At 37.0% G+C, this 20,008-nt stretch overlaps 3 protein-coding genes across 4 annotated transcripts; 1 reads left to right on the plus strand and 2 right to left on the minus strand.

Moving 5' to 3' along the window:
• Positions 1-250: 250 nt before the first annotated feature.
• On the minus strand, positions 251-3,840 carry LOC133720663 (sodium/hydrogen exchanger 1-like). Of its 2 annotated transcripts, XM_062147077.1 has the most exons (14): positions 3,513-3,830; positions 3,314-3,432; positions 2,991-3,088; positions 2,843-2,902; positions 2,712-2,758; positions 2,438-2,632; positions 2,219-2,265; positions 1,839-1,905; positions 1,615-1,715; positions 1,322-1,423; positions 1,074-1,212; positions 928-990; positions 752-835; positions 251-666 (listed from the first exon to the last, which is right to left on the minus strand). In XM_062147077.1, the coding sequence occupies exons 1-14, from the start codon at positions 3,675-3,677 to the stop codon at positions 337-339; spliced, it is 1,617 nt and encodes a 538-aa protein (XP_062003061.1). In that variant the 5' UTR covers positions 3,678-3,830; the 3' UTR covers positions 251-336. The 2 variants fall into 2 exon arrangements, with proteins under 2 accessions (XP_062003061.1, XP_062003062.1); XM_062147078.1 differs by lacking the exon at positions 251-666 and having other exon boundaries at positions 748-835; positions 928-971; positions 3,513-3,840.
• A 10,931-nt stretch (positions 3,841-14,771) lies between these two features.
• Positions 14,772-18,040, minus strand: LOC133721243 (uncharacterized). The gene is made up of 7 exons (XM_062147808.1): positions 17,608-18,040; positions 17,039-17,118; positions 16,803-16,863; positions 15,954-16,011; positions 15,699-15,756; positions 15,417-15,489; positions 14,772-15,148 (listed from the first exon to the last, which is right to left on the minus strand). The coding sequence occupies exons 1-7, from the start codon at positions 17,938-17,940 to the stop codon at positions 15,056-15,058; spliced, it is 756 nt and encodes a 251-aa protein (XP_062003792.1). The 5' UTR covers positions 17,941-18,040; the 3' UTR covers positions 14,772-15,055.
• Positions 18,041-18,240: 200 nt separating this feature from the next.
• Positions 18,241-19,971, plus strand: LOC133721244 (UPF0603 protein At1g54780, chloroplastic). Its single transcript, XM_062147809.1, has 3 exons — positions 18,241-18,801; positions 18,974-19,166; positions 19,526-19,971. Exons 1-3 carry the CDS (start codon positions 18,373-18,375, stop codon positions 19,771-19,773), a joined length of 870 nt encoding a protein of 289 aa, XP_062003793.1. The 5' UTR covers positions 18,241-18,372; the 3' UTR covers positions 19,774-19,971.
• The last annotated feature ends 37 nt before the right edge of the window (positions 19,972-20,008 follow it).

The raw sequence follows: 20,008 nt of genomic DNA on the forward strand, positions 1-20,008 counted from the left end.
GCGTACAGTCATGATCACCTGGTCACCTACTGACCAAATATTATTTGGTCAGTCACCGTTCGATTGACATCGGACGGTTGACAGCTAAGTGATGAAATCTGAGATGAGAGCTGTCAACCGTCTGATCTCAATCGAACGGTGACTGACCAAATGATATTTGGTCAGTAGGTGACCATGTGAACGGGGCCGCTCACGCGTATATTTTGACTACCAGCATCAGCCATGTACTCCGATCTTTACAAAGAACATGGAAACTCTACTAATGTATGTAATTTATATTTCGCATCAATATGAATGTTGTTCATATGACAGTAATCATATATTTAACCGTTGGTTTCAAGTAGTTTGTTCTTCTTCAATTGCACCACTTGGTGAACCAGGAACGAAGGGAACAAATCCCCGTCCACCAAACACCGGTCTCATGAACTTGTCATCAAATTTTCTCCAAAAATGGTGCACAGTATAAGTCGTATGAGTCATCAGCAACCTGAAGCTACTTTTCCTTCGACTTGGCTGACCGTTGCCTTCTTCGCTTGGATCACCGGTTTCTAGGAACAATAGCCTCAAGTCTTCTAGACTTGGACTATCAGTTGCATCCGAAATATTAGTGTTTGCATGTCTCGGCAGTACAGCTTCAATTAACGGCTTTGTTATCGAGCCAAATACCTGTTTCAATGGGGAAAAGAACGTTAAGTCACTAATATGACAAGCTCAATGACCAAGTCGCATAAATAAACTTAAGCATACATACCACTGTGCTGAATAGAACAACAATTATTGTGGAGGTGATCATCCGCGCATTATCTTGCACTGATGACGTCGTGGACTCTGAAAACTACAATTGTAGATTGTACAAAGTCGGTACATCATTATATGAACCAAATATCTTGACTTGTTAGGACTTGAAGAAGGATAAGCAAAACTTACTTGGTTGTATGACAAAGCAATAGTAACTGCACCTCTCATTAGGCCTGCCCACCACATTATGAACTGAGATGTTCAAGTAGTTAGGAAACACATGGTGAATTTGGGGGAGAAGTAAGGTGCTTAACCAAGTTCTAAAGTGATTATACCTGTTGACGGAATTTGATTTTAGTGCTTTCTCTCTTCTTGCAGCAATTTGAAATGTTTGCGATCGGGAATATGAATGCTGCCCTTCCGATTAATACAAGTGCAAACAAAATCGAACTGACACCAATTGAAGTTCCTGGACTGAACCAAAGAGAACGTTACAAGTCAGGCAAGTAGTTTTTAATATTACAACTTATTTTCCAAGTTTTCGACGTATACTAAGAGTAGTTAGCAATAAAGACCGATATACCTTGCTTTGCTGGCTTTCCATTTGTCAATGTCCATGGCATCCATACCAACATAGAGGAATATAAAGGTTTCTGAAATGAATGACATTGTTGCAAATGCATGCCTGAAACCATCAAACAATATGCAGATTACAATCTAAATATTGGAAAAAATAGAGGTATCTTTTCAAACTCATACTTATGATGAGATTAGTGGTTTCAACCAGCTAGTTTCGAGCTTGTAGGCCATACCACTGTTTCTGCTAACAGAAATGATTCTGATACCAAAACAATGAAAAGTGGGTTCTGTTCTTACTTGGTTGTTATCCTTGAGCTTTCTGTAACATTGTGCCATGTGTAATGTGACATTACTATGCCACAAAAGAAAACTGTCAAAATTCCACTGAGACTCAAAAGCTGCAAACAAACGAATTTATTAAGTCATAAATCAGTTCCTTTGTAATAGTCTTCTGCATTTACTTAAAACCTTCATAGGGTCCAAGTAGAAGTTGTAGTTATCCATATTCTGTTTTAGGGTACCTCAGCCAACATGTATGACAAATAAGCCATAAGCATCATGAGAGCAACTTCACGATCTGTAGAATGCCTGTTGCCAAGAGAATCATAAATTCATAATGTCAGGGAAATTGGTTAAGTATAGTTCCACAATACAAGTCTTTCCATCCGATTGCTATTCAAATTTGCTAACTACTCAGATGGTCATATTTTGATCAACTTAGCTTTTGCTTAAATTTATGATAAGCACAAGAACTCAGATGCCATTATAATTTTAGCAAATTCTAATCTTGCTGATGTCAAGTAAAAATCTATCTCAGTTGACTGGACCATATGTGACAATTAGTCGTGGAATAATATATACACAAATACTGGGTCAACATTCTAGAAGTGTTTCCTTATACCTTCCAAAGTAAAGCGTTTTTATGATAAAAGCGCTCATAAGACCAGCCTGAAACATAGTAACGAAGCAAGTTAGAACATCCCAAACTTAGTAATAAGTGCTCAATTTTCTCCCAATCATAACATCATTAGTAGAAAATTGAGCTTCAATTTCATGCTTTAGTCCAAAGTGAGTTCTCAAATCAAGGTATAAGCAAAACAACCAATAATCTACAACTTACTGCTATACCAAGAAGAGTGCTGGTGAAGAAGAGGTAAAGAAAAGTGCCTAACAATTTCAAGGCTGTAAGACCACTGACGTTACTCACGTCTAGTGATTGTACTGTATTGAAGAGCACGATAGAGGTAGCATCATTCACTACTCCCTCCCCGAATACGACACTGTAGAGAAAGGGAGTGTCATCTTGACTAAGAACCTTTAACATGAGAAAAACCATCACGCCAGTTACAAGTCAGTTCATGAAACATGTATTTAGACTGAGACTATAAGGTTACCTGCAATGTACAAACTGAATCCGTTGCTGACAATATGGCACCAACAGCTGCACACATAGGAAAGCAGTAAATTTCAAAAGCAACAATAACAGAACCATCAAGATAAAAATAGTAAGATAAATTTTTGTTACCTAGGTAATCTCGAATGGTCAGAGTTGTGAAACCAAATCTACTGAAAACTAAAAAGGCACCTGAAATTTTTCCAGAAATTTATTATAAGAGGATTCAGTTAAACAAATCAAATAAATATTCAATGATATGGAGGTCTTACACTCTTACCTAGTGATATGAGGCAGAAAGAAATTACTGTACCAACTATACCAAACAGCAAAATTGTTGTGAAATTCTTGAAAAATTGCTTTTTCTTGACCTGAAAACTGAACCACAATTAAAAATTCTGATGATTAGGAGCCAATTCTGATCATATCTTGAAATAAAGGGAAAAACCATAACGAATTTCAAGTTTTGCAGTCAAAATTCAAGCAATTCAAAGATCCCAAACTTTCATTATAGAAATTTCAAAACCCAAATCAGATATGATGTATCTTCATTGAGCATTGCCTTGAAATTGGACGCGCGTAGAATTGAGATCGAGTTCATACCCAGCATTGAAAATGATTGGAGGAAGTAAATAGAGGAAGAACAAGTCCTCATTGAAGACCAAAATTTGTGAACTCTCGAACTGAGTCACCAGCAACACCACTAGTCCAGCAATCAAACCCTGTAAACTTAACAAATTAAAAGAAAGAAACCCAGAATTCTGTGTGTGTGTTTATGCATAAAGGGTATGCATTTACTGACCAAAAGAAGGGCGGTGATGGACTCATTAGCCCAACGATGCTCTTCCAACAAATGACCGATTATGATACAGAGGCAGAGGAGTGTGAAGAAGATAGTGAGTGAAATAATGGTGGAGGTGTCAAGAAATGTATCCTTGAGTTTCTGAATGGTTTCAAGAACTGCCATTTCTGGATTTGGGTAGCTGAGTTTGGCATTCACGTTTGTGGGTATGGGAGAAGAGAGAGATTGGACCAAGAATGTGTTGAAGGTTCTTGAAGAAAGAATAAGGTACGTGGATGATTTTTTGCTTTGAATTTAAGACCTGGAGTCTGTACCTTAAAAAATTGGAGGGAAGAATGGTAGTTGATGAGGTTTGGGTTCTGTGCAAGCACATCTACCTTAATTGCTGCACTCTGCCAAGTGGACTACCATCAGTGACTTCAAGAGGCTTGCAATTTTCAAAGGGGGGTGAAATTAGCACACCCCTTTTTGGAGTCCCACTTTGATTTTTGTATTAATTTATTGATTGAAATTCCAATTTTGCCCCAAACAATCGTGCAATGCTTCTCTCTCATAGTCTCGTCTCTTCCTCCGGTAAAACATCTTCTATGTATATTCAATTCTGAGGTTGCTTTCGAAATTGGTTGATGGCAAATCCGTGTCAATCCAATCATCCTTCTCTTCAAATGACCAGAACTCCACAGAGGGCTCCCACTCTTGGGCTGAGGTGAAGTCGACCTTGGCTTCCATATGCATATTATTCATTTGGCAATAATTTTGATATACCTTTGTCAAACACATTGTCATTCTGGTGGATCAGAACCCTAGTGCCTAGCACAAGTTGGTAATACAGATAGAGATTGGCATTGTGCAAAAGGCCTAGTGACAAATGGGATTCGAATCCCATCTCTGCTTCTAACAGAGAAATGTAAATTGACGACATAGTTAACGCAACAGACAAAAGTGGGTTCTTGTAGTACATAACTACATACCCAAAGACTCCATTTTATGTCAAACCTCTGTTAATTGATTTCTGTTACTAAAGAAGTTGAGCTTGGAACACAATTACAAAACAAAACCACCTTACCTAAATTTCTTACAGTTCTTAACTATTTGTTAACTTTCTTAGAAACCCAGTCCTTAATTCCCTTTCTCCATTGACATAAGTCCAAAAAAGTTCAATTGGTTTTTGAAAGCATGAACTCAATTTTTTTCATCTTTTTTGTAAGTTTAGCTGATTATAGTATTTTGAAACCTCCATTACATTGATACAATTAAATCTAGGTAAACATTTGCATCAAACAAAGAAATACAGAGCTGAAAACTAAGAGAGGGTTTCTTTGGACCAAGAGATTGGTTTTGTGAAACAAAACTGAAGAAGAGAGTGAAACCAGTAGGGTGCTTTGTTAATCTTCAATGACATCTAGTCTTTATTCTGCTTTGGGTCGATAATTTCTACAGCGATCCTCATAAACAAAGAAAAAGACGATGAAGATTCAAGATATTTTGGAGACCAACGACCAAAGATGCCGGGACTGGTATGAGGTTAAATTGTTGTTGATTTTGGGGCAAATTTGGAAACTCAATTAACCAAAAGTGAGTGGGAGACTGGGAGTGCAGAATGTAAAAAGGGGTGTGTTAATTTCACTCCCCGCAAATGTTGGTGTTTGTTTTTTTTTGGACTAAATACTGTTTAGTCCTTGAGCTTTCGACCAAAAAACACTTCAGTCCCTGGTCTTCTAATTTCACACGTTTAATCCTTGTACTCTCAAATTTTGGACCAATAGGTCCTTTCCGTTAGTCTCCGTCCAAAAACTCAGTTAAGTTGCTGACGTGGCATTCATTTTGCATCAAAATGTCTATAATACCCTTGCTTCCTTTTTTTAAATAATTTTTTTCTTTTTTCTTTTTAAATTTATTCTTTCTTTTCTTTTTCTTTTTCTTTTTTTATGTTAATCTCTTCTCCCCTCCCCATCGCCGCAGCACTTCAACCCCATCCTCGCCACTGCCACCACCCTAATCGCTGCTTTCCTGCAACCAAATCAATGTGAAGCAGAACACCAACATCTCCAAGCTTCAAATCTCGAAGCAGAACACCCACCATCTCCAAGTCTGAGCAATTACTCCAACATTAGAAAGAGGAATTTGCAGGGGCCCGACAGATCGAAATGGGTCTCGATCTGGGATTTTCATCAAGAAGATCGATATGGATCCATCCCCAGCTTGCAAGCACGCTCCCGCCGTGCGAATCTGGTGATCCCAAAACACGGCCCATATGCCGTTTTCAAATCAAATTGCCTCAGCACCTCTTCTTGCCCATCATAATCATCTAATCACCAACAAATCAGAAACCAATTGGACCTGAATCCCTAACCCTAACAAATTTTCAGAATCGAAAACTAAATCCCAACATTACTCAAATCCAAAATTGCAAGCAAGACGAGATCACAGATGTGTGTATACCTTTGAGATCACGAGATCAGACTTTGGTGCTTTGGGGTTGGGTGGGTTTTGGTAGATCCCGAGACGAGGACGCAGTCGCTAGGGGGATGATCGGAGGAGGCGCGACGGTCGAAGAGATCGGTGGCGAAGCAGCTGACGTCACGGTCGGAATCAAACGAGGTGTCGGAGAAGAAGTCGTCGTCGGAGCTGCGGGAATAGATGGGATCGGCGAAGGGGTTGAAGCTGTGATGGGCGTCAGGTGGGAGATCGATGCAGGCGGGGGCGATCTAAGGTAGACTGTGGAGTTCCGATGCCGGCGGCGGTCTATTGCAGGCTGTGGTCTGGCGCTTACAGTTTGTGGCAGACGGTGACCCGATGCAGGTGTAGCCGTGTAAGTGAAGGAGGAGAGAAGAGATAAACAGAAAAAATGAAAAAGAAAAAGAAAAAGAAAAGAAAGAATAAATTTAAAAAGAAAAAAGAAAAAATTATTTAAAAAAAAAGAAGCAAGGGTATTATAGATATTTTGACGCAAAATGAATGCCACGTCAGCAACTTAACTGATTTTTCAGACGGAGACTAAACGTGTGAGACTGAAGTTGGGACCATTGTCTTTCCCCCTTCTTCTTGTAATGCCTTGTTGTTAGATTACTTAGGTGCAGGTTGCATGCCTCAAGAGATTTGCCTCGGAATCTTCTTTTCTTGTTTCCTAACTAAGAAAAAAAAAACATATATTTAAATAATATAAAAAAAGAATATCACAAATTGTCACTCAACTTTTACATGTTCGACACTTTGGTCACTCACTTTTTAAATATATCACTTTGGTCACTCAACTTTAACTCTGTTATTCACTTTAGTCTCTCCGTTAATTTTTTTCATTAAAAAAAAATATATTTATCACAATATGAAGGATATTTTCATCCGATCAATTGTGAAAAATTGAGAAGTATGAATTAGAACGATTGAGAGAAGAGATTAAAGTGAGACAAAATGCCCATTTGGTGACTAAAGTGATTGACATAATAATAGTTGAGTGACCAAAGTGATATATTTGAAAAAATGTGTCCAATAAATCATAGTTGAATAACCATTTGTGAAATTCTCCCTAATATAAATCCAAAATTACTGCACAAGTTTCGTCTTAAGTATGATCTGCTTTCTAGATTCATCTGACTTGAATTATGATCGATGTGGAAAGTTGATGTACAATCCACATGACTTGTGATACATGTGAGAGCAGCATTGGATAATAGAATCTCATATCTGAAAACGAAAATTATTTCAAGCATTCAGTTAAAAATACTTAAATTTTTTCATTTAGGAGATCATACTTTCAAATTACACTAGAAATTGCTCACGGAGAAGTAAATAGTTATTTATGAATATAATAAGTTTTCTAATTAATTATTTATATTTATTTAATTTTTGATAATTTTATCCCTGATAATTAGAAATATATATAAACTTATTTAATATTCTAGGGGTATAAAAATAAAAAATTAATTTAGTTAGGGCGAGTATGACACCTTCCCAACTCCTGGCTCTGAGTAATAAATGTATACCTTCTACCCTGGAGTGCCCCTCGTTTTCAGTTTGTCCTGATCAGTGTAGGTTTGGGTATAGCAGGACTTGAACCTGCGACCCGTATTGATCGATCAAAAAATTACAAGTCAAAGAGAACACATCACATCTATATATACTCAATCTTAGAGAGAGCGGAGAGCCGCATCTTTTGTTGAGCTTGAAAAAGACGGCTCTTAAAAAGTGAGGTATCACCTTATGATAGGTAGCCAGACATGAGGACGTGCCTATGGTATATCTGCTGGGATACTACTCGTACCAGAAAGTCCTTGAGCTTCACATAGACGATCATGGCTCCTCGCCGGCGACTCTAGCTAGGTCGCGGTAGAATATTTCAAATCAAATCAGCATGTGCCAGATTTTCAGGTCCCGCCTTCATTGGATCTTACTTTCTCTCTCTGTTCATGAATGATTACGATGGTTATATCGATCTCACCCTCAAAGCATCAAAACTAAGGACTTTGCTAGCTATCTGCTCTATTCCTGTGCCTTTAATTTTGATTTTCATGGTTTATGTTATTTTAGGGGGGGTTTTTTTTAATGTACTTTGACTAATCGAAAAAAATTGAGGACTTAACTTAATTTCACTCTCTTAAATATCTTCTCAAACTAGAAGATGGATTCAACAAAGTCCCACACGTCATGTGGCTAGGGCTACGTACCTACCTAGAACCTTGAGGTTTGGTTTCGTTTGGTAGACATACAATCATACATAATACATAAAAACAAGCTTGAGCTACAGTCATAATTGATACAAGTCTCGAATTTTTTTATTTTCTTTTTAAAAGAGGCCCGGTGCAGCTGTTCTCAAGCCTTGATTAATAAAATCATATAATACAAAGGGGGGACATAGAGCCTGAACCCCATATTACAATACAAGTCTCGAATTTAGCTAGTCATAGTTGGAAATGGAGACCCTCATTCATACAACAATGATTTCTGAAAAGAAAAATATAAATTAGTTCAACGATCTTAAATGAAGTGTCGATCAATTCAGTGATCTCAAATCAAATCATACAAAGCTTCTTTATAATATCATAACTAATTATATTCTTTTAGATCAATTTGTGGGTTTGAAGAATGAAGATGCTCAACAACTACAAGTCAACAAACAAATATATCTTATTTTTAAGCTCAATCGAAGATGTGGATCGCAATTTTTTTATTTTTTTTAATATTAGTTTGCCAGTATTAGAAACTAAATCAAGGGATTTGGATTTGCAATAGTGCTTTCCAAGTACAATTAGTTTGTGCTTAATTATAATATTGGTCACAATGCAACGTACCCCCCTCCAAGGCAATTGCCTTATTCTACTCCAATTTCCGTTCAACTACTCCACAAACAGTTTGTTATTATTCACAAATGTCGATCGCCTCAAAGAATCCGAGGTACAAGTGACATTAACAATCCAAACAAGAAAACTAAAGCATGCAAACTTTTACATCTTGCATGCAGAAAGAAAGAAGCATAAATTTATCCACCTTGATCATCTGGGACCCTTTCTTTCTTTAATATAAACTAATAAAAAGAAAAGAGAAGCACGATACATTATATTTGGTGAGAAAATGATTTGAGATATCTGTAGTTTGGAGAAAGCTCTCATCTTCAACTATATATTAAGGTATAATTGTTAAAATACATCCTAAAATTAGCAACTATTGTCAATATACATATACATTCTGAACTTGCAATTGCAAAAATTAATCCCCTAAATTTGGTGAAAACTGCTGATATGCATATTTAATTTAGGGGGTAATATGACCATTTTTAATCCATATATAAGGGTTAATTGACTATTTTATATTTATTTATTTGAATCATAAAAATAAAAGTCTTTATTTTTTTTAGGGCTAAATACTGGTATAGGCCCAACATCGACTGATTCAATTTCATTAAAAACACCCTTGCAATATCATATTCTCGTCCAATAAGTCTATCCGTCGGGATTCCGTCAATTTCACACGTTAAGTGGAGTCCACACGGAAGTGAAATTCCCAAAATGACCCTGGCTCTTTAATAATTAATTCCCTCCCAATTCTCTCTCTCTCTCTCTCTCTCTCTCTCTCTCTCTCTCTCTCTCTCTCTCTCTCTCTCTCTCTCTCTCTCTCTCTCTCTCTCTCTCTATTCTATAAACTCCGAGTTCTCAGAGCTGCAAGCATTCAAAATTGGATTCGTCACAATTGCAAATTTTAAATTTCATCAACAAAGCTAATTCCACACCTGCAAACGAACCAAACAATAGTCCAAACAAACAAGCTGCACAACCGTATGAACCACACCTGCAAACGCGTCCTCCCAATCCCCGGCGACGGAATCACCTGCGCCGAAAGCTTGGGCAACTGAATCACCGGCGACGGAAGCTTATCGCACCGCACATGTACACCCTCAAATCTAACCTCCATCCCTCTTTCACACACCAAATCGCCGCAACTTCATCGAAAATCAAAAACAGAAAACCAATTCAAATGCATCTCCAATCTCACAACTGCATTGCCAAATCCACCCACATTCGCCAAAGCCCAAATTCAGAAACAGAACAAAGAATCAAACTTTGATAGCCCAAATTCAGAAACAGAACAAAGAATCAAACTTTGATAGCCCAAATTCAGAAACAGAAGAAAGAAGCAAACTTTGACAGAGGATCGATGGGGAAATTGGGCTCTCCTTTATCCTCCAGCAATGGCATCACCTCAGGCATCAATTTCAGTAGCAACCCCTTCTCCTCAGCCAACAAACCATCAACAAATTACTCGCCGTAATCGGAATAAGCTTTCAGGAATTCAAGACCCAGTCGGTGGCAATTGGGAAGTGTTTGGGGATATACGAGAGAAGCTCATGGGTTGAGGATTGAGAGGAGAAGAGTAAAGCACATGCGAGACTGAAGTCTCTGATCGAAACAGGAAGCTGAGCTCCGTCGATGTTAGAAGAGAGAGAAAGTGTTTGGGAATATACGAGAGAAGCTCGTGGGTTGAGGATTGAGAGGAGAAGAGTAAAGCACATGTGAGACTGAAGTCTCTGATTTAACGGGAAGCTGAGCTCGGTCGATGTTAGAAGAGAGAGAAGAAATTGTTTTTGTAGAAGTGGAGAGAGGAAGAAGAAAGAGAAGGGCAGAACTGACAATGAAGAGCCAGGGTCATTTTGGGAATTTCACTTTCGTGTGGGCCCCACTCAACGTCTGAAATTGACGGAATCCTGACGGATGAACCTATTGGATGAGAATATGATATTGCGGGGGTGTTTTTGATGAAATTGAAAGTCGAAGGACTGAATCGATATTGGACCCATACCACAGGGTACTAAATAGTATTTAGCCATTTTTATTATTATTCAAAGAAATAAATATAAAATGATCATATTACCTCTCATATTTGGATTAAAAACGTTGAGTTCGACTTTTTTTTTTTGGGACAAGGGGATCAATTAAGCTAGCCCAATGGGCTGATAAAAGAAACACTTAACGAGTCTGTTGGACAGACCTAAACAGACAAGAACTAGAAAGGAAAATTAATTTCCTCATGGGCTCCAAAAGAGCCAGTATCATCATTAAAACAATAAAAACTAAAGCATAGAGTCATAGACCCAATAAGAGGCCTAGTAGGGGCCCACTACTGAAACCCTAGCTATTGCCGTCCAAACCGCACAACCAGCCACGAGCCTTCGCCAAAGTAACGCCGTAAACAGAACAACCATAAATTTGGTAATGGTGAACTGATGTCATTCAACTCCCAATACGCAAATTAAAAGAGAACCAACAACCAAAGGGATAATTAAGATCCCTCACAACAACATCATTTCCTCCACCATCAGGACCAAGAAGAAGCTATGGCTGCCGAACAGGAACAGAGATCCAAAGTATCGAACTAGAACAAGAAGAAGCCATGCGTTTGTTGAGTTTGACTTAGGAGTTGTAAATCGACAGTTTTTGCTGAGTTTAGAGAGTTAATTTTCACAATTACAAATTGACGGAGTAAATTGACAATTATTATCACATTTACGGTATATTTTAACAACTATGCAATATATTAAAGCCAATAATTTTCATGATTCACATGAGAAGTTGGTGACAATTAGTTAAAACTATTAAAGAGAAGTTAGAACACGTACATTGTTTATGTTGTATATTGTCATGTCACCTTCGAGAACCCCAGCTTCACAGATCGAGAAAGGCAACAGGAGAATTAAACATGCATGTGCAATAATGATCGAATACGTACTATAATGGAGACCAATTATCGACTTAATTGGGATCCTCAAACTCAAAACCCTGAAGCTTCACACAGACTAACATGGCTTTTGGACTCTCTGCAGCACATATAGTATATTGAACATTCAATATTCAATATTCAATAAAGGTACCAGATTTGGGAGAGGCTGAGGCGGTCCCTCCTCGATTGGATCTTACATAAATTCCAAGCTTCAGTTGTTCAAACAAACATGTACATGGGGTTGATTGATTATGATGGATCTCAAACCAAAAAAAAAAAATTAGGGACACATCTCTTTAAATTAATCTCGCAACAAAGCTGGGAGCCTGGGAACATCAAGATCCTTCGTCGAGTCTTTGTTTGTCCCCTTGTGACAACCATTTCCTTCACTTTCAAGATTACTTTTTAGTTTTTACTATATTATCGAGTTTATATAAAGTACTCATGAACAAAGTCTCATATAAGTCACAATAATTGCCACAATTGTTACAACTCAAAACGTCATCTTCACCCTAATTAGTTTTAGTGGCTATACTGATTCCTTTTATCTTTGACTGTAGGTGATAATGTGGTATACTAATTTCATATTTTAAAGCGATTTCTAACAATTTTTCTACACGATATTTTTATCAAAAGTATGAAGGTTTTTCCACTCTAGTTAATTTTTTTTTTTAGAATAATAGTCAACCATTTTATTAATAATAAATATAAGAAAAATTACAACTTAAAGATGTAGAAACTACATCAAAATATAAAATAATAAGGGAAATATTAGATGCAATAAAACATCGGAAATAAAACCTAGCTAACAAAGGTACAAAAGGATGCAATTAAGCATTTGATATACCAAAAAATGAGAGCATAAGTAAAGCCAATAGCTAATATAATTATGACATGTAATTAATTATTTTTTTTGCGCAAATGAAATTAATAACTAATTTTGTATTAGTAATCATCAAAAATAAAATAATTTATCAAATATAGCCAAATTTTAATTAATATTGTTGGAGCAAATATTTTTTAACTTTTTTAAAAAAGAGAACTTTAGATAAAATTGTTGGAGATGTCTTAGTCATTCTCTTTGGGCTCAATTAGTAAGAATGTAAGATTAATATTTTATATCTCTAAATGATGATATTTCCTTTTGGCCAACCAATAAGTCAAGAACTACACTTTTATAAGATACTACCATACGTGATACGATTATTATATTACGTCTATCTAAGGTTATCTTTCATCTCTTTGCATGATCTTTTTCAAACTTATAATTTGTTTTTTTTTTATACAAAACTTATAATTTGTTGCTTGCTGGACTCTCACACTAGATCAAAACAAGCATTACCTACCGTAGTTGCAGTTATTTCATCGGCTGGATGATGGAGACTACTTAATCAAGGAGCACAAATTGCATGGATGCGTAATTACCTAGAACGTTGCCTTTACCTAATTAATCACTATCAAGTTATCTGCCTCTGCAATCTATGCATGAACATATCATACCTCCACCTGATGTATATAAATTGGTGCCCCCTCATCATATCTCCACTAGTTATATATCTACCTCATCACACCTCTGCAATCTTTGATATTAATTAATTAGAAGGATCAATTTGTGGGTTTCAGAGGAAAGAACATGCTCTACAACTACAAATAACAAACATTTCTTAACTATCGATCAGCTCGATCGAACATGGTTTGATCAGTTTTTTTTTCTTATTTTAATACTACAAGTTTCTTGTCGAAGATTATTCAATAATTTATTAGAAGCTGAGTCATGGGATTTGGATTTGGATTTGCATTAGTGCTGGTAAAAAAAAAAAAAGTAGAATTGGTTTATGCTTATAACATTTGCTTATATAAACTAGAAATTGCCCACACCTGATCGGTGTGGGAGTAGTGGGTAGTTATGCTTAGAGTGGGTAGTTTTAGGAAAAAAATTTAATTAGTTTTTTATTTTGTTTATTATGTTTTGACACTTTTGTCCTTGATGAATAAAATGTTATCCATGATATTTTAATCTTTGAGGGTTGAAAATGTCAAAAAAAAATTAGCCAACTAATAATCCGTAGTCAATCCTTGATGAATAAAATGTTATCCATGAATAATTAGTTTTTATTCCGGCGCCAAGTTGATTTTTGTCAATTTGTGCGTTGGAGTTCGATGGGTAGTCAAACCACCGACTACTCAATTCACTACACGGCTGCAATCCGTAGTGTAAAATCAGCGTTGCGTCTTGACGTTGCTGCTCTTGCGTTATTAAGTTTTTATATTTCATATGTATTTTTCGTTTCGTACTGCTTTATTCCCTTCTGGATGTCTTTTGGCATCGCATCGTTGTAATCTTTCAATTTCAATATAGGGCTGACCTCCTTCGATCCAAAAAGTCTATTCTCTTAATAATAGTATAGATTTATCCTTGTCACGAAGATAACTAGTTTAGGTTAAAAACACAAAGGGTTGTTTCTTTGGCTAAATAAAAGCTCGTATGCACTGTTGGTAGACTACGAATTAGAAAGAATCGTGTCTAAATAAGTTTCATTCCAAATCAGTTTATTTACTATCTTATAGCTATGATACGAGATCATTCGAATTGGTTATCGATCAGATCTGAAAACGTAAACCTACTTTCAGTTGTGGCCAGCCACTTATATCCAAGTGAACACTAAGAAGTAAGAACTATATAAATACAGAGAAAACACAGCAAGGTTTGTTGCACTCATCTGGACATAATCTGGCCAAACAAATTAAAATAAATGAACTTGATCTTTCCATATCTGAAACGTTGCGTATCTTTCCTGTTCTAGACTTCTAACACGTGTTTATGTTAAGGTCTACAAATAGATACAGCATATACCATGTTATATATCATCATCATGTTGCAATCACCAACATATTTTTCAAAATAGCTGCTAGGTTGGAGCGGATTTAACTCAATAACACATAAATCTATTCGTTATCTAATAAACATGGATACAAAAAGCAATGGAATTATCAACATGAAATTGTAGATGGCACTGTAATTTTATTTCATTCATTCACCAAATATGGCTCTGAATGCATCTTCTCCATCCAAAACTTTCCATTGAAGAAAAAATTTTCTAAAAGTGTGCAGACATTGATTCTTCTTAAGTCAGCTTTTCTATCGAATTCGACAAGGAATGCCCTGGTACAAATCTGAAGTTCTGAACAATGATATAAAGCTCTCAACTGAATTTGAAATTCAAGCTATCCGTCTAACATGGGCCAGTTGGTTTTAAACCATACCGAGGACTCTAGAATTGTATACCGCTCAAAATTTTAAGCTGCAACCCGCCTTTCAGCCTGCTTAAGAGACACTATAAAACAGTCATTGATATAGCAGCGGAGCGAAGCTTCACGCCGTCCTCATCCCACTTGGACTCTGGGGCAGTTGCTCCAGCAATGTATGTCTACAACAGAAATAGGGGGAAAGTGTTAACTTGATGAAACAGAAATAGACAAAGTCATAAAATCGAATTGTCACATGTCAATATTCAAGTTTAAAGGTGAGATTTTGAAGTATGACTTGGCTGCTTCAGCACAGGATACTCTTATCAAGATTCATTGTGAATCTAAGTTTGCTATATATTTGCTCATCACAAACTCTTGAGAAAATAAAATATTATCATTTCAAAGTTCTTGGCAAGTAATAAGTGTTTTGAGAGTGTAATAACGAACCCTTCCGCTGCTAACAGCAGCTACTAGTGCTGCATGTTGTCCTTCTCTACCAAACTCGTAGAAATAATAGGTCCTGTAACATATCAAAACATCGGAGTAGCATACATCAGTATAGATATGGCAAATACAACTTGTAAAAGGTGCCCAAAAGGGGCATACTATTACAAGGAGTGTGCATTCATGGGATTTAAAACAACGTAGGGAATGAAGGAATGAAAGCAGTTTGATTGATAAAATAAAAGGCATGGCTTCTTTATTGGGAGAGAATGAAATTGAACTCACCTAAAACCTTCTTCTTCCTTTATTTTCAGTGTTCGGGCGGAGTATAAAGTTGATCCAACTGTCATTGATTTGAGATCAAGAATCAATAACAGATATAGCTGAAGGAGGATAAGGAAAGAAGCAAAGTAGAGGCCTCTGTTCCCAGAAACTAGTTGAAAGGGCAAAGGAAGTGTAATTTTATAAAATGCTTCTAGCAAGATTAATTTATACTTTTACAGAATCAGAGAAATTGAGAAAACAGAAACCACTCATTACATGGAACGAAGATTTTTGCCACCTCCTTCAAGGAGCCTAAATCTGTTATGTCTTTGGCCTGTCAAAGTTGGTATATATTAGATAAATTGTCATCGTACTTTCAAGCAATTTAGAAACAGTACAAATTTCTGATTGCATAATGCAAGATACAATGCTTCAAAGCTGATCAGTCATTGACAATATAGTGACTTCACTCCAAGATAATACATATTGCAAAGTTTATATTTCAAGAAGCCAACATCTGTTGAATATTACAGCAGAGAAGCTAACTCTAAAAACCAAAGAAAAGAAAAACTGCCTACCAAATCCATAGAACAGAACTACAGAAGCTCAACACCTCCCGATTAATCATTTTCCTAACAGAAAGAACAGTAAAAGATGTAACTGTCCAACAGTAATTCCCTGAATGCCCATAAACCCATCCATAGTGGCCAGCCACCAACTTAACCAACATAGTTTCCACAAAACAAGGAATGCAGAAGAGAGAGCAAGAAGAGAGAAAAAGCATAATCGCCACCAACTTAAAGTAGTATGATTGTTAAGTTACACACACACACACACACAATTGAACACATAAAAACTTGAGCAACTACTGATTTCCCCCAACATGTTATAAAGTGTATCAGTCACTATGACATTTACTCCTCAATAGCTGGTAGCTTAGTATATACAGCATCCAATGACTCTAGGAAAATAAATTAGCGGTCATCACTACACAGTGTTACTGTGAATTACATGTTCTCACCACTGAGGTAGTCTACTAATAATATCATTAGTTCACTACTATATAATATATATAATTGAGTTCATCACAAATAATATCAAAAGATAATGACTGTCACTACAAACCTCTAAAAAGGTGATCTTGAACTGATTGGAAGGTTTAATAACAACATTCACTACCTCAGATCTGCATCAGTCAATAACAAGGAGAGAAATCAACCGACAATGACATATAGTGCCAATCGCATAATCACAAACGGTAGGTACTTAACAACCAAAGAAGCATTCTAAACAGTTGGTTGAAAAAGAAGCAACAATCTTTAAAGATGTAAACTGAGACCATATTGGGATAAAGGGCATACCCATCAGAAGATGCAAAACGTGCCGAAAAGATCTTGGGCTTTGCCTTATCTCCATAAAGGGACAATCCAGCATTGTAATCCTACAGTTCAAACAAACAGTGCAGCCAATTAAAGTGTGTATAAATGCTGTGATATAAGTTATTTACCAAATTCTAGCATTCTCTCAAGCAAAAACTGAACTTGAAGAAACAAAAAAGAATTCTGGAGTATCTATATCTGAACCTTCTGATGTCAGAAACTAGTGTTTTTACAAATAGAAGGTTCCTAACTTTTTCAACATAATCATCTTACTGAGGTCCAACAGTCAAGAGAAAAAAATACCCCAAAAGTAACCAAGTAGGTCAACAATGAGAACAAGGCTTTACATTTACCATTAAAAGGCAGTAAATTTATCAATAAGAAAGCTACAGAGAAATGAAGCATCTATGTATATCCCACAATCATAATTAACAATGAAGGATGAAACCCCTCTACAACTAATGCAATACCCAACCAATTCTTTGACAATAAAAAACAATAACACTGATACAAGAGTGAGCTATTAGAATTTATATGTTCATCAAGGTTACCTCAGGCTCCATAATGTCCTCAAACTGAGGAGGGACCCTAATGGAAAACCCATCACCATAGAACTGGAACCAGCTTTTGGTGTTGGCAATGCCGGAAAGAATCGATTTTGGAGGAGGTGAAGCTTCTTCTGTTGAAGAATGGGCAGTTGGGTATTGCTGAGGGATCAAAGAAATGAGAAAGAGGGAAGTGGGCTTGAGGATTAAGTGTCTTTTGGAGGTGGGTGTGTTGCTGGTGATGGTAAGCTTTGATGTAGGCTTTGGGGTTGTGGGGTTGGGGATTTTGGGTTTAGGGTTTAGTGGGTTGGGAGGGAGGGAGAGGAGAAGAATGGCCATGAGAGAATGAGGATTGTATTCATGGCTGTTGAAAATTTGGAGGGAGATAATGTGGGGACACACAACCTGGGGTTTTTGTATGTCAGGATTGGGAAAGAGGTTAGCTTTAGGTATTTGGATACACCAAAAGGGTCTCTTTAGTCTTTTAAACTGAAATTCTTCCACTCTTCCAGTGTATATACTAAGCCTTGTTGGCATATGTGGGTCTAATTTCATTTTTAAAGTCCCACTTTTACCCTTGTTCTTGGATTCAGCATATCCCAACTATGAGGGAGACTGAGCCTACACATTATCCTTATTCAAATTCAACCAACCAAAATCCAAAACTAAGCAAATCCAAACCACCCAAAAAACCAGGAAAAACATATACAAAATCACAGCTTTCTTCTTTCTCTCATGATTCGCCATTGCTAATACTCTGCTCTCTCTCCCATGGAAACCATTCTTTCTTCTCCCTCACTCTCTCCTCTCTTCAACCCAAAACTCTCTTCTCTCCCACCCAATTCAAAGTCCCTCTTCCTCACAAAACCCGTCATCAATTCAAGCCTCAAAAAGCACTCTGTCCAACCCATTAAAGCATCTTCACCAACAATACCCACAAGCTGGTTTTCTCATGCTCAACAAGGACTAGCTGCTCTTGCACTTTCTTTGGCTCTAAGCTTTTCCCCAGTCTTGACTAGTGGCAATGCACTAGCTTCTGAGTTTGATGTGATCAACGAGGGGCCACCCAAAGGCTCCTATGTTGTTGATGATGCAGGGGTGCTTAGCCGGGTGACCAAATCTGATGTGAAGCGATTGTTACAAGACTTGGAAGATAGGAAGAACTTCCACATCAATTTCGTCACTGTCAGAAAGCTCACCGTAAGTTTCTTTCTATTTGATATAGTTCATTATAAGAATTTTGTAAATTTTGTAACTTTTATGTAACACCCTTTTGATCATATCTTAGTTCTAACAATGGGAACAAAGATTGAAGAATTGAAAAGGTTTGAGGTTTTGGTAGTGAGCGAGCATTGGTTTGATTTGGTTGCAGAGCAAAGCTGATGCTTTTGAGTATGCTGACCAAGTTTTAGAGAAGTGGTACCCTTCAGTTGAGGAGGGCAACAACAAGGGCATTGTTGTCCTTGTCACCAGTCAAAAAGAAGGAGCAATCACAGGTGGACCTGCATTTGTTCAAGCTGTGGGAGAAGGTGTCCTTGACGCAACTGTATCAGAGAACCTTCCTGGTAAACTATGCCTTCACTTCACATTCTTCAACCAACAATTTTTGGATTCTAATACTTTTTTGTGAACCAATTTATGCTTATGAGTATGCACGAGTCAAACCACATTGATGTTCAAATGAGAGTTGCAACTATGTATGAGAAAATTGAGAATAAATTTAATGAGCAAAATGTAGGGTGGTAATGTCGTACTATTTTACAGAAGCGGCATATTAGTCCTTGTATGTACTAAAGAAGTCCTAAGATTTACCCAACATTTATCTGAAGGAGTACAGGTACTTGCATCATAAGCCATTGTCTTGTTATTCTTTTAAAGTTTGTAGCTAACTAGGGTTATGGGATTGTTGAATTTCTGATTGCAGTCTTGGCTACTGAGGAGAAGTACAATGAAGCTATTTACAGTAGCGCAAAACGGATAGTCGCTGCCATTGATGGACTTCCAGATCCTGGTGGACCAAAGCTTAACGAAAACAAGCGTGAATCCAACTTCAAAACCAAGGAAGAGACAGACGAGAAACGAGGACAGTTCACTCTTGTAGTTGGAGGATTGTTGGTGATAGCCTTTGTTGTTCCCATGGCACAATACTATGCTTATGTCTCTAGGAAGTAAGGGTGGAATCTCTATAGTTAGATTCATCTTTGAATTATTTGTGATGAGTTTCACAAGAATAACATGCAGTTATAGAACCGATCATATTCAAGTGGTTGATGAAACTGGCAAACAGAGGAGAACAGAGTTTTTGTCAATAATTGTAAAGTATGTAATGGAATTAAGTTCTACTTCAGACTATAAGACTCATTTCAGATATCTGCATCGTTTTACTGTGTGTTGGGATTAAGGCTTG

This window comes from Rosa rugosa, chromosome 7 (assembly GCF_958449725.1).
Source record: "Rosa rugosa chromosome 7, drRosRugo1.1, whole genome shotgun sequence".
Lineage (NCBI taxonomy): Eukaryota > Viridiplantae > Streptophyta > Magnoliopsida > Rosales > Rosaceae > Rosa > Rosa rugosa.

Coding starts and splice junctions, on each gene's coding strand:
- LOC133721243 (XM_062147808.1), bottom strand. CDS start 17,940: ATGGCCATTCTTCTCCTCTCCCTCCCTCCCAACCCACTAAACCCTAAA. Junction 16,864..17,038: donor CGTTTTGCATCTTCTGATGG/GTATGCCCTTTA, acceptor TGACTGATGCAG/ATCTGAGGTAGTGAATGTTG. Junction 15,490..15,698: donor AAGGAAGAAGAAGGTTTTAG/GTGAGTTCAATT, acceptor GATATGTTACAG/GACCTATTATTTCTACGAGT.
- LOC133721244 (XM_062147809.1), top strand. CDS start 18,373: ATGGAAACCATTCTTTCTTCTCCCTCACTCTCTCCTCTCTTCAACCCA. Junction 18,802..18,973: donor TCACTGTCAGAAAGCTCACC/GTAAGTTTCTTT, acceptor ATTTGGTTGCAG/AGCAAAGCTGATGCTTTTGA. Junction 19,167..19,525: donor TGTATCAGAGAACCTTCCTG/GTAAACTATGCC, acceptor TTCTGATTGCAG/TCTTGGCTACTGAGGAGAAG.
- LOC133720663 (XM_062147077.1), bottom strand. CDS start 3,677: ATGGCAGTTCTTGAAACCATTCAGAAACTCAAGGATACATTTCTTGAC. Junction 3,089..3,313: donor CCAATCATTTTCAATGCTGG/GTATGAACTCGA, acceptor ATTGTGGTTCAG/TTTTCAGGTCAAGAAAAAGC. Junction 1,716..1,838: donor TGTCATACATGTTGGCTGAG/GTACCCTAAAAC, acceptor GTTTGTTTGCAG/CTTTTGAGTCTCAGTGGAAT.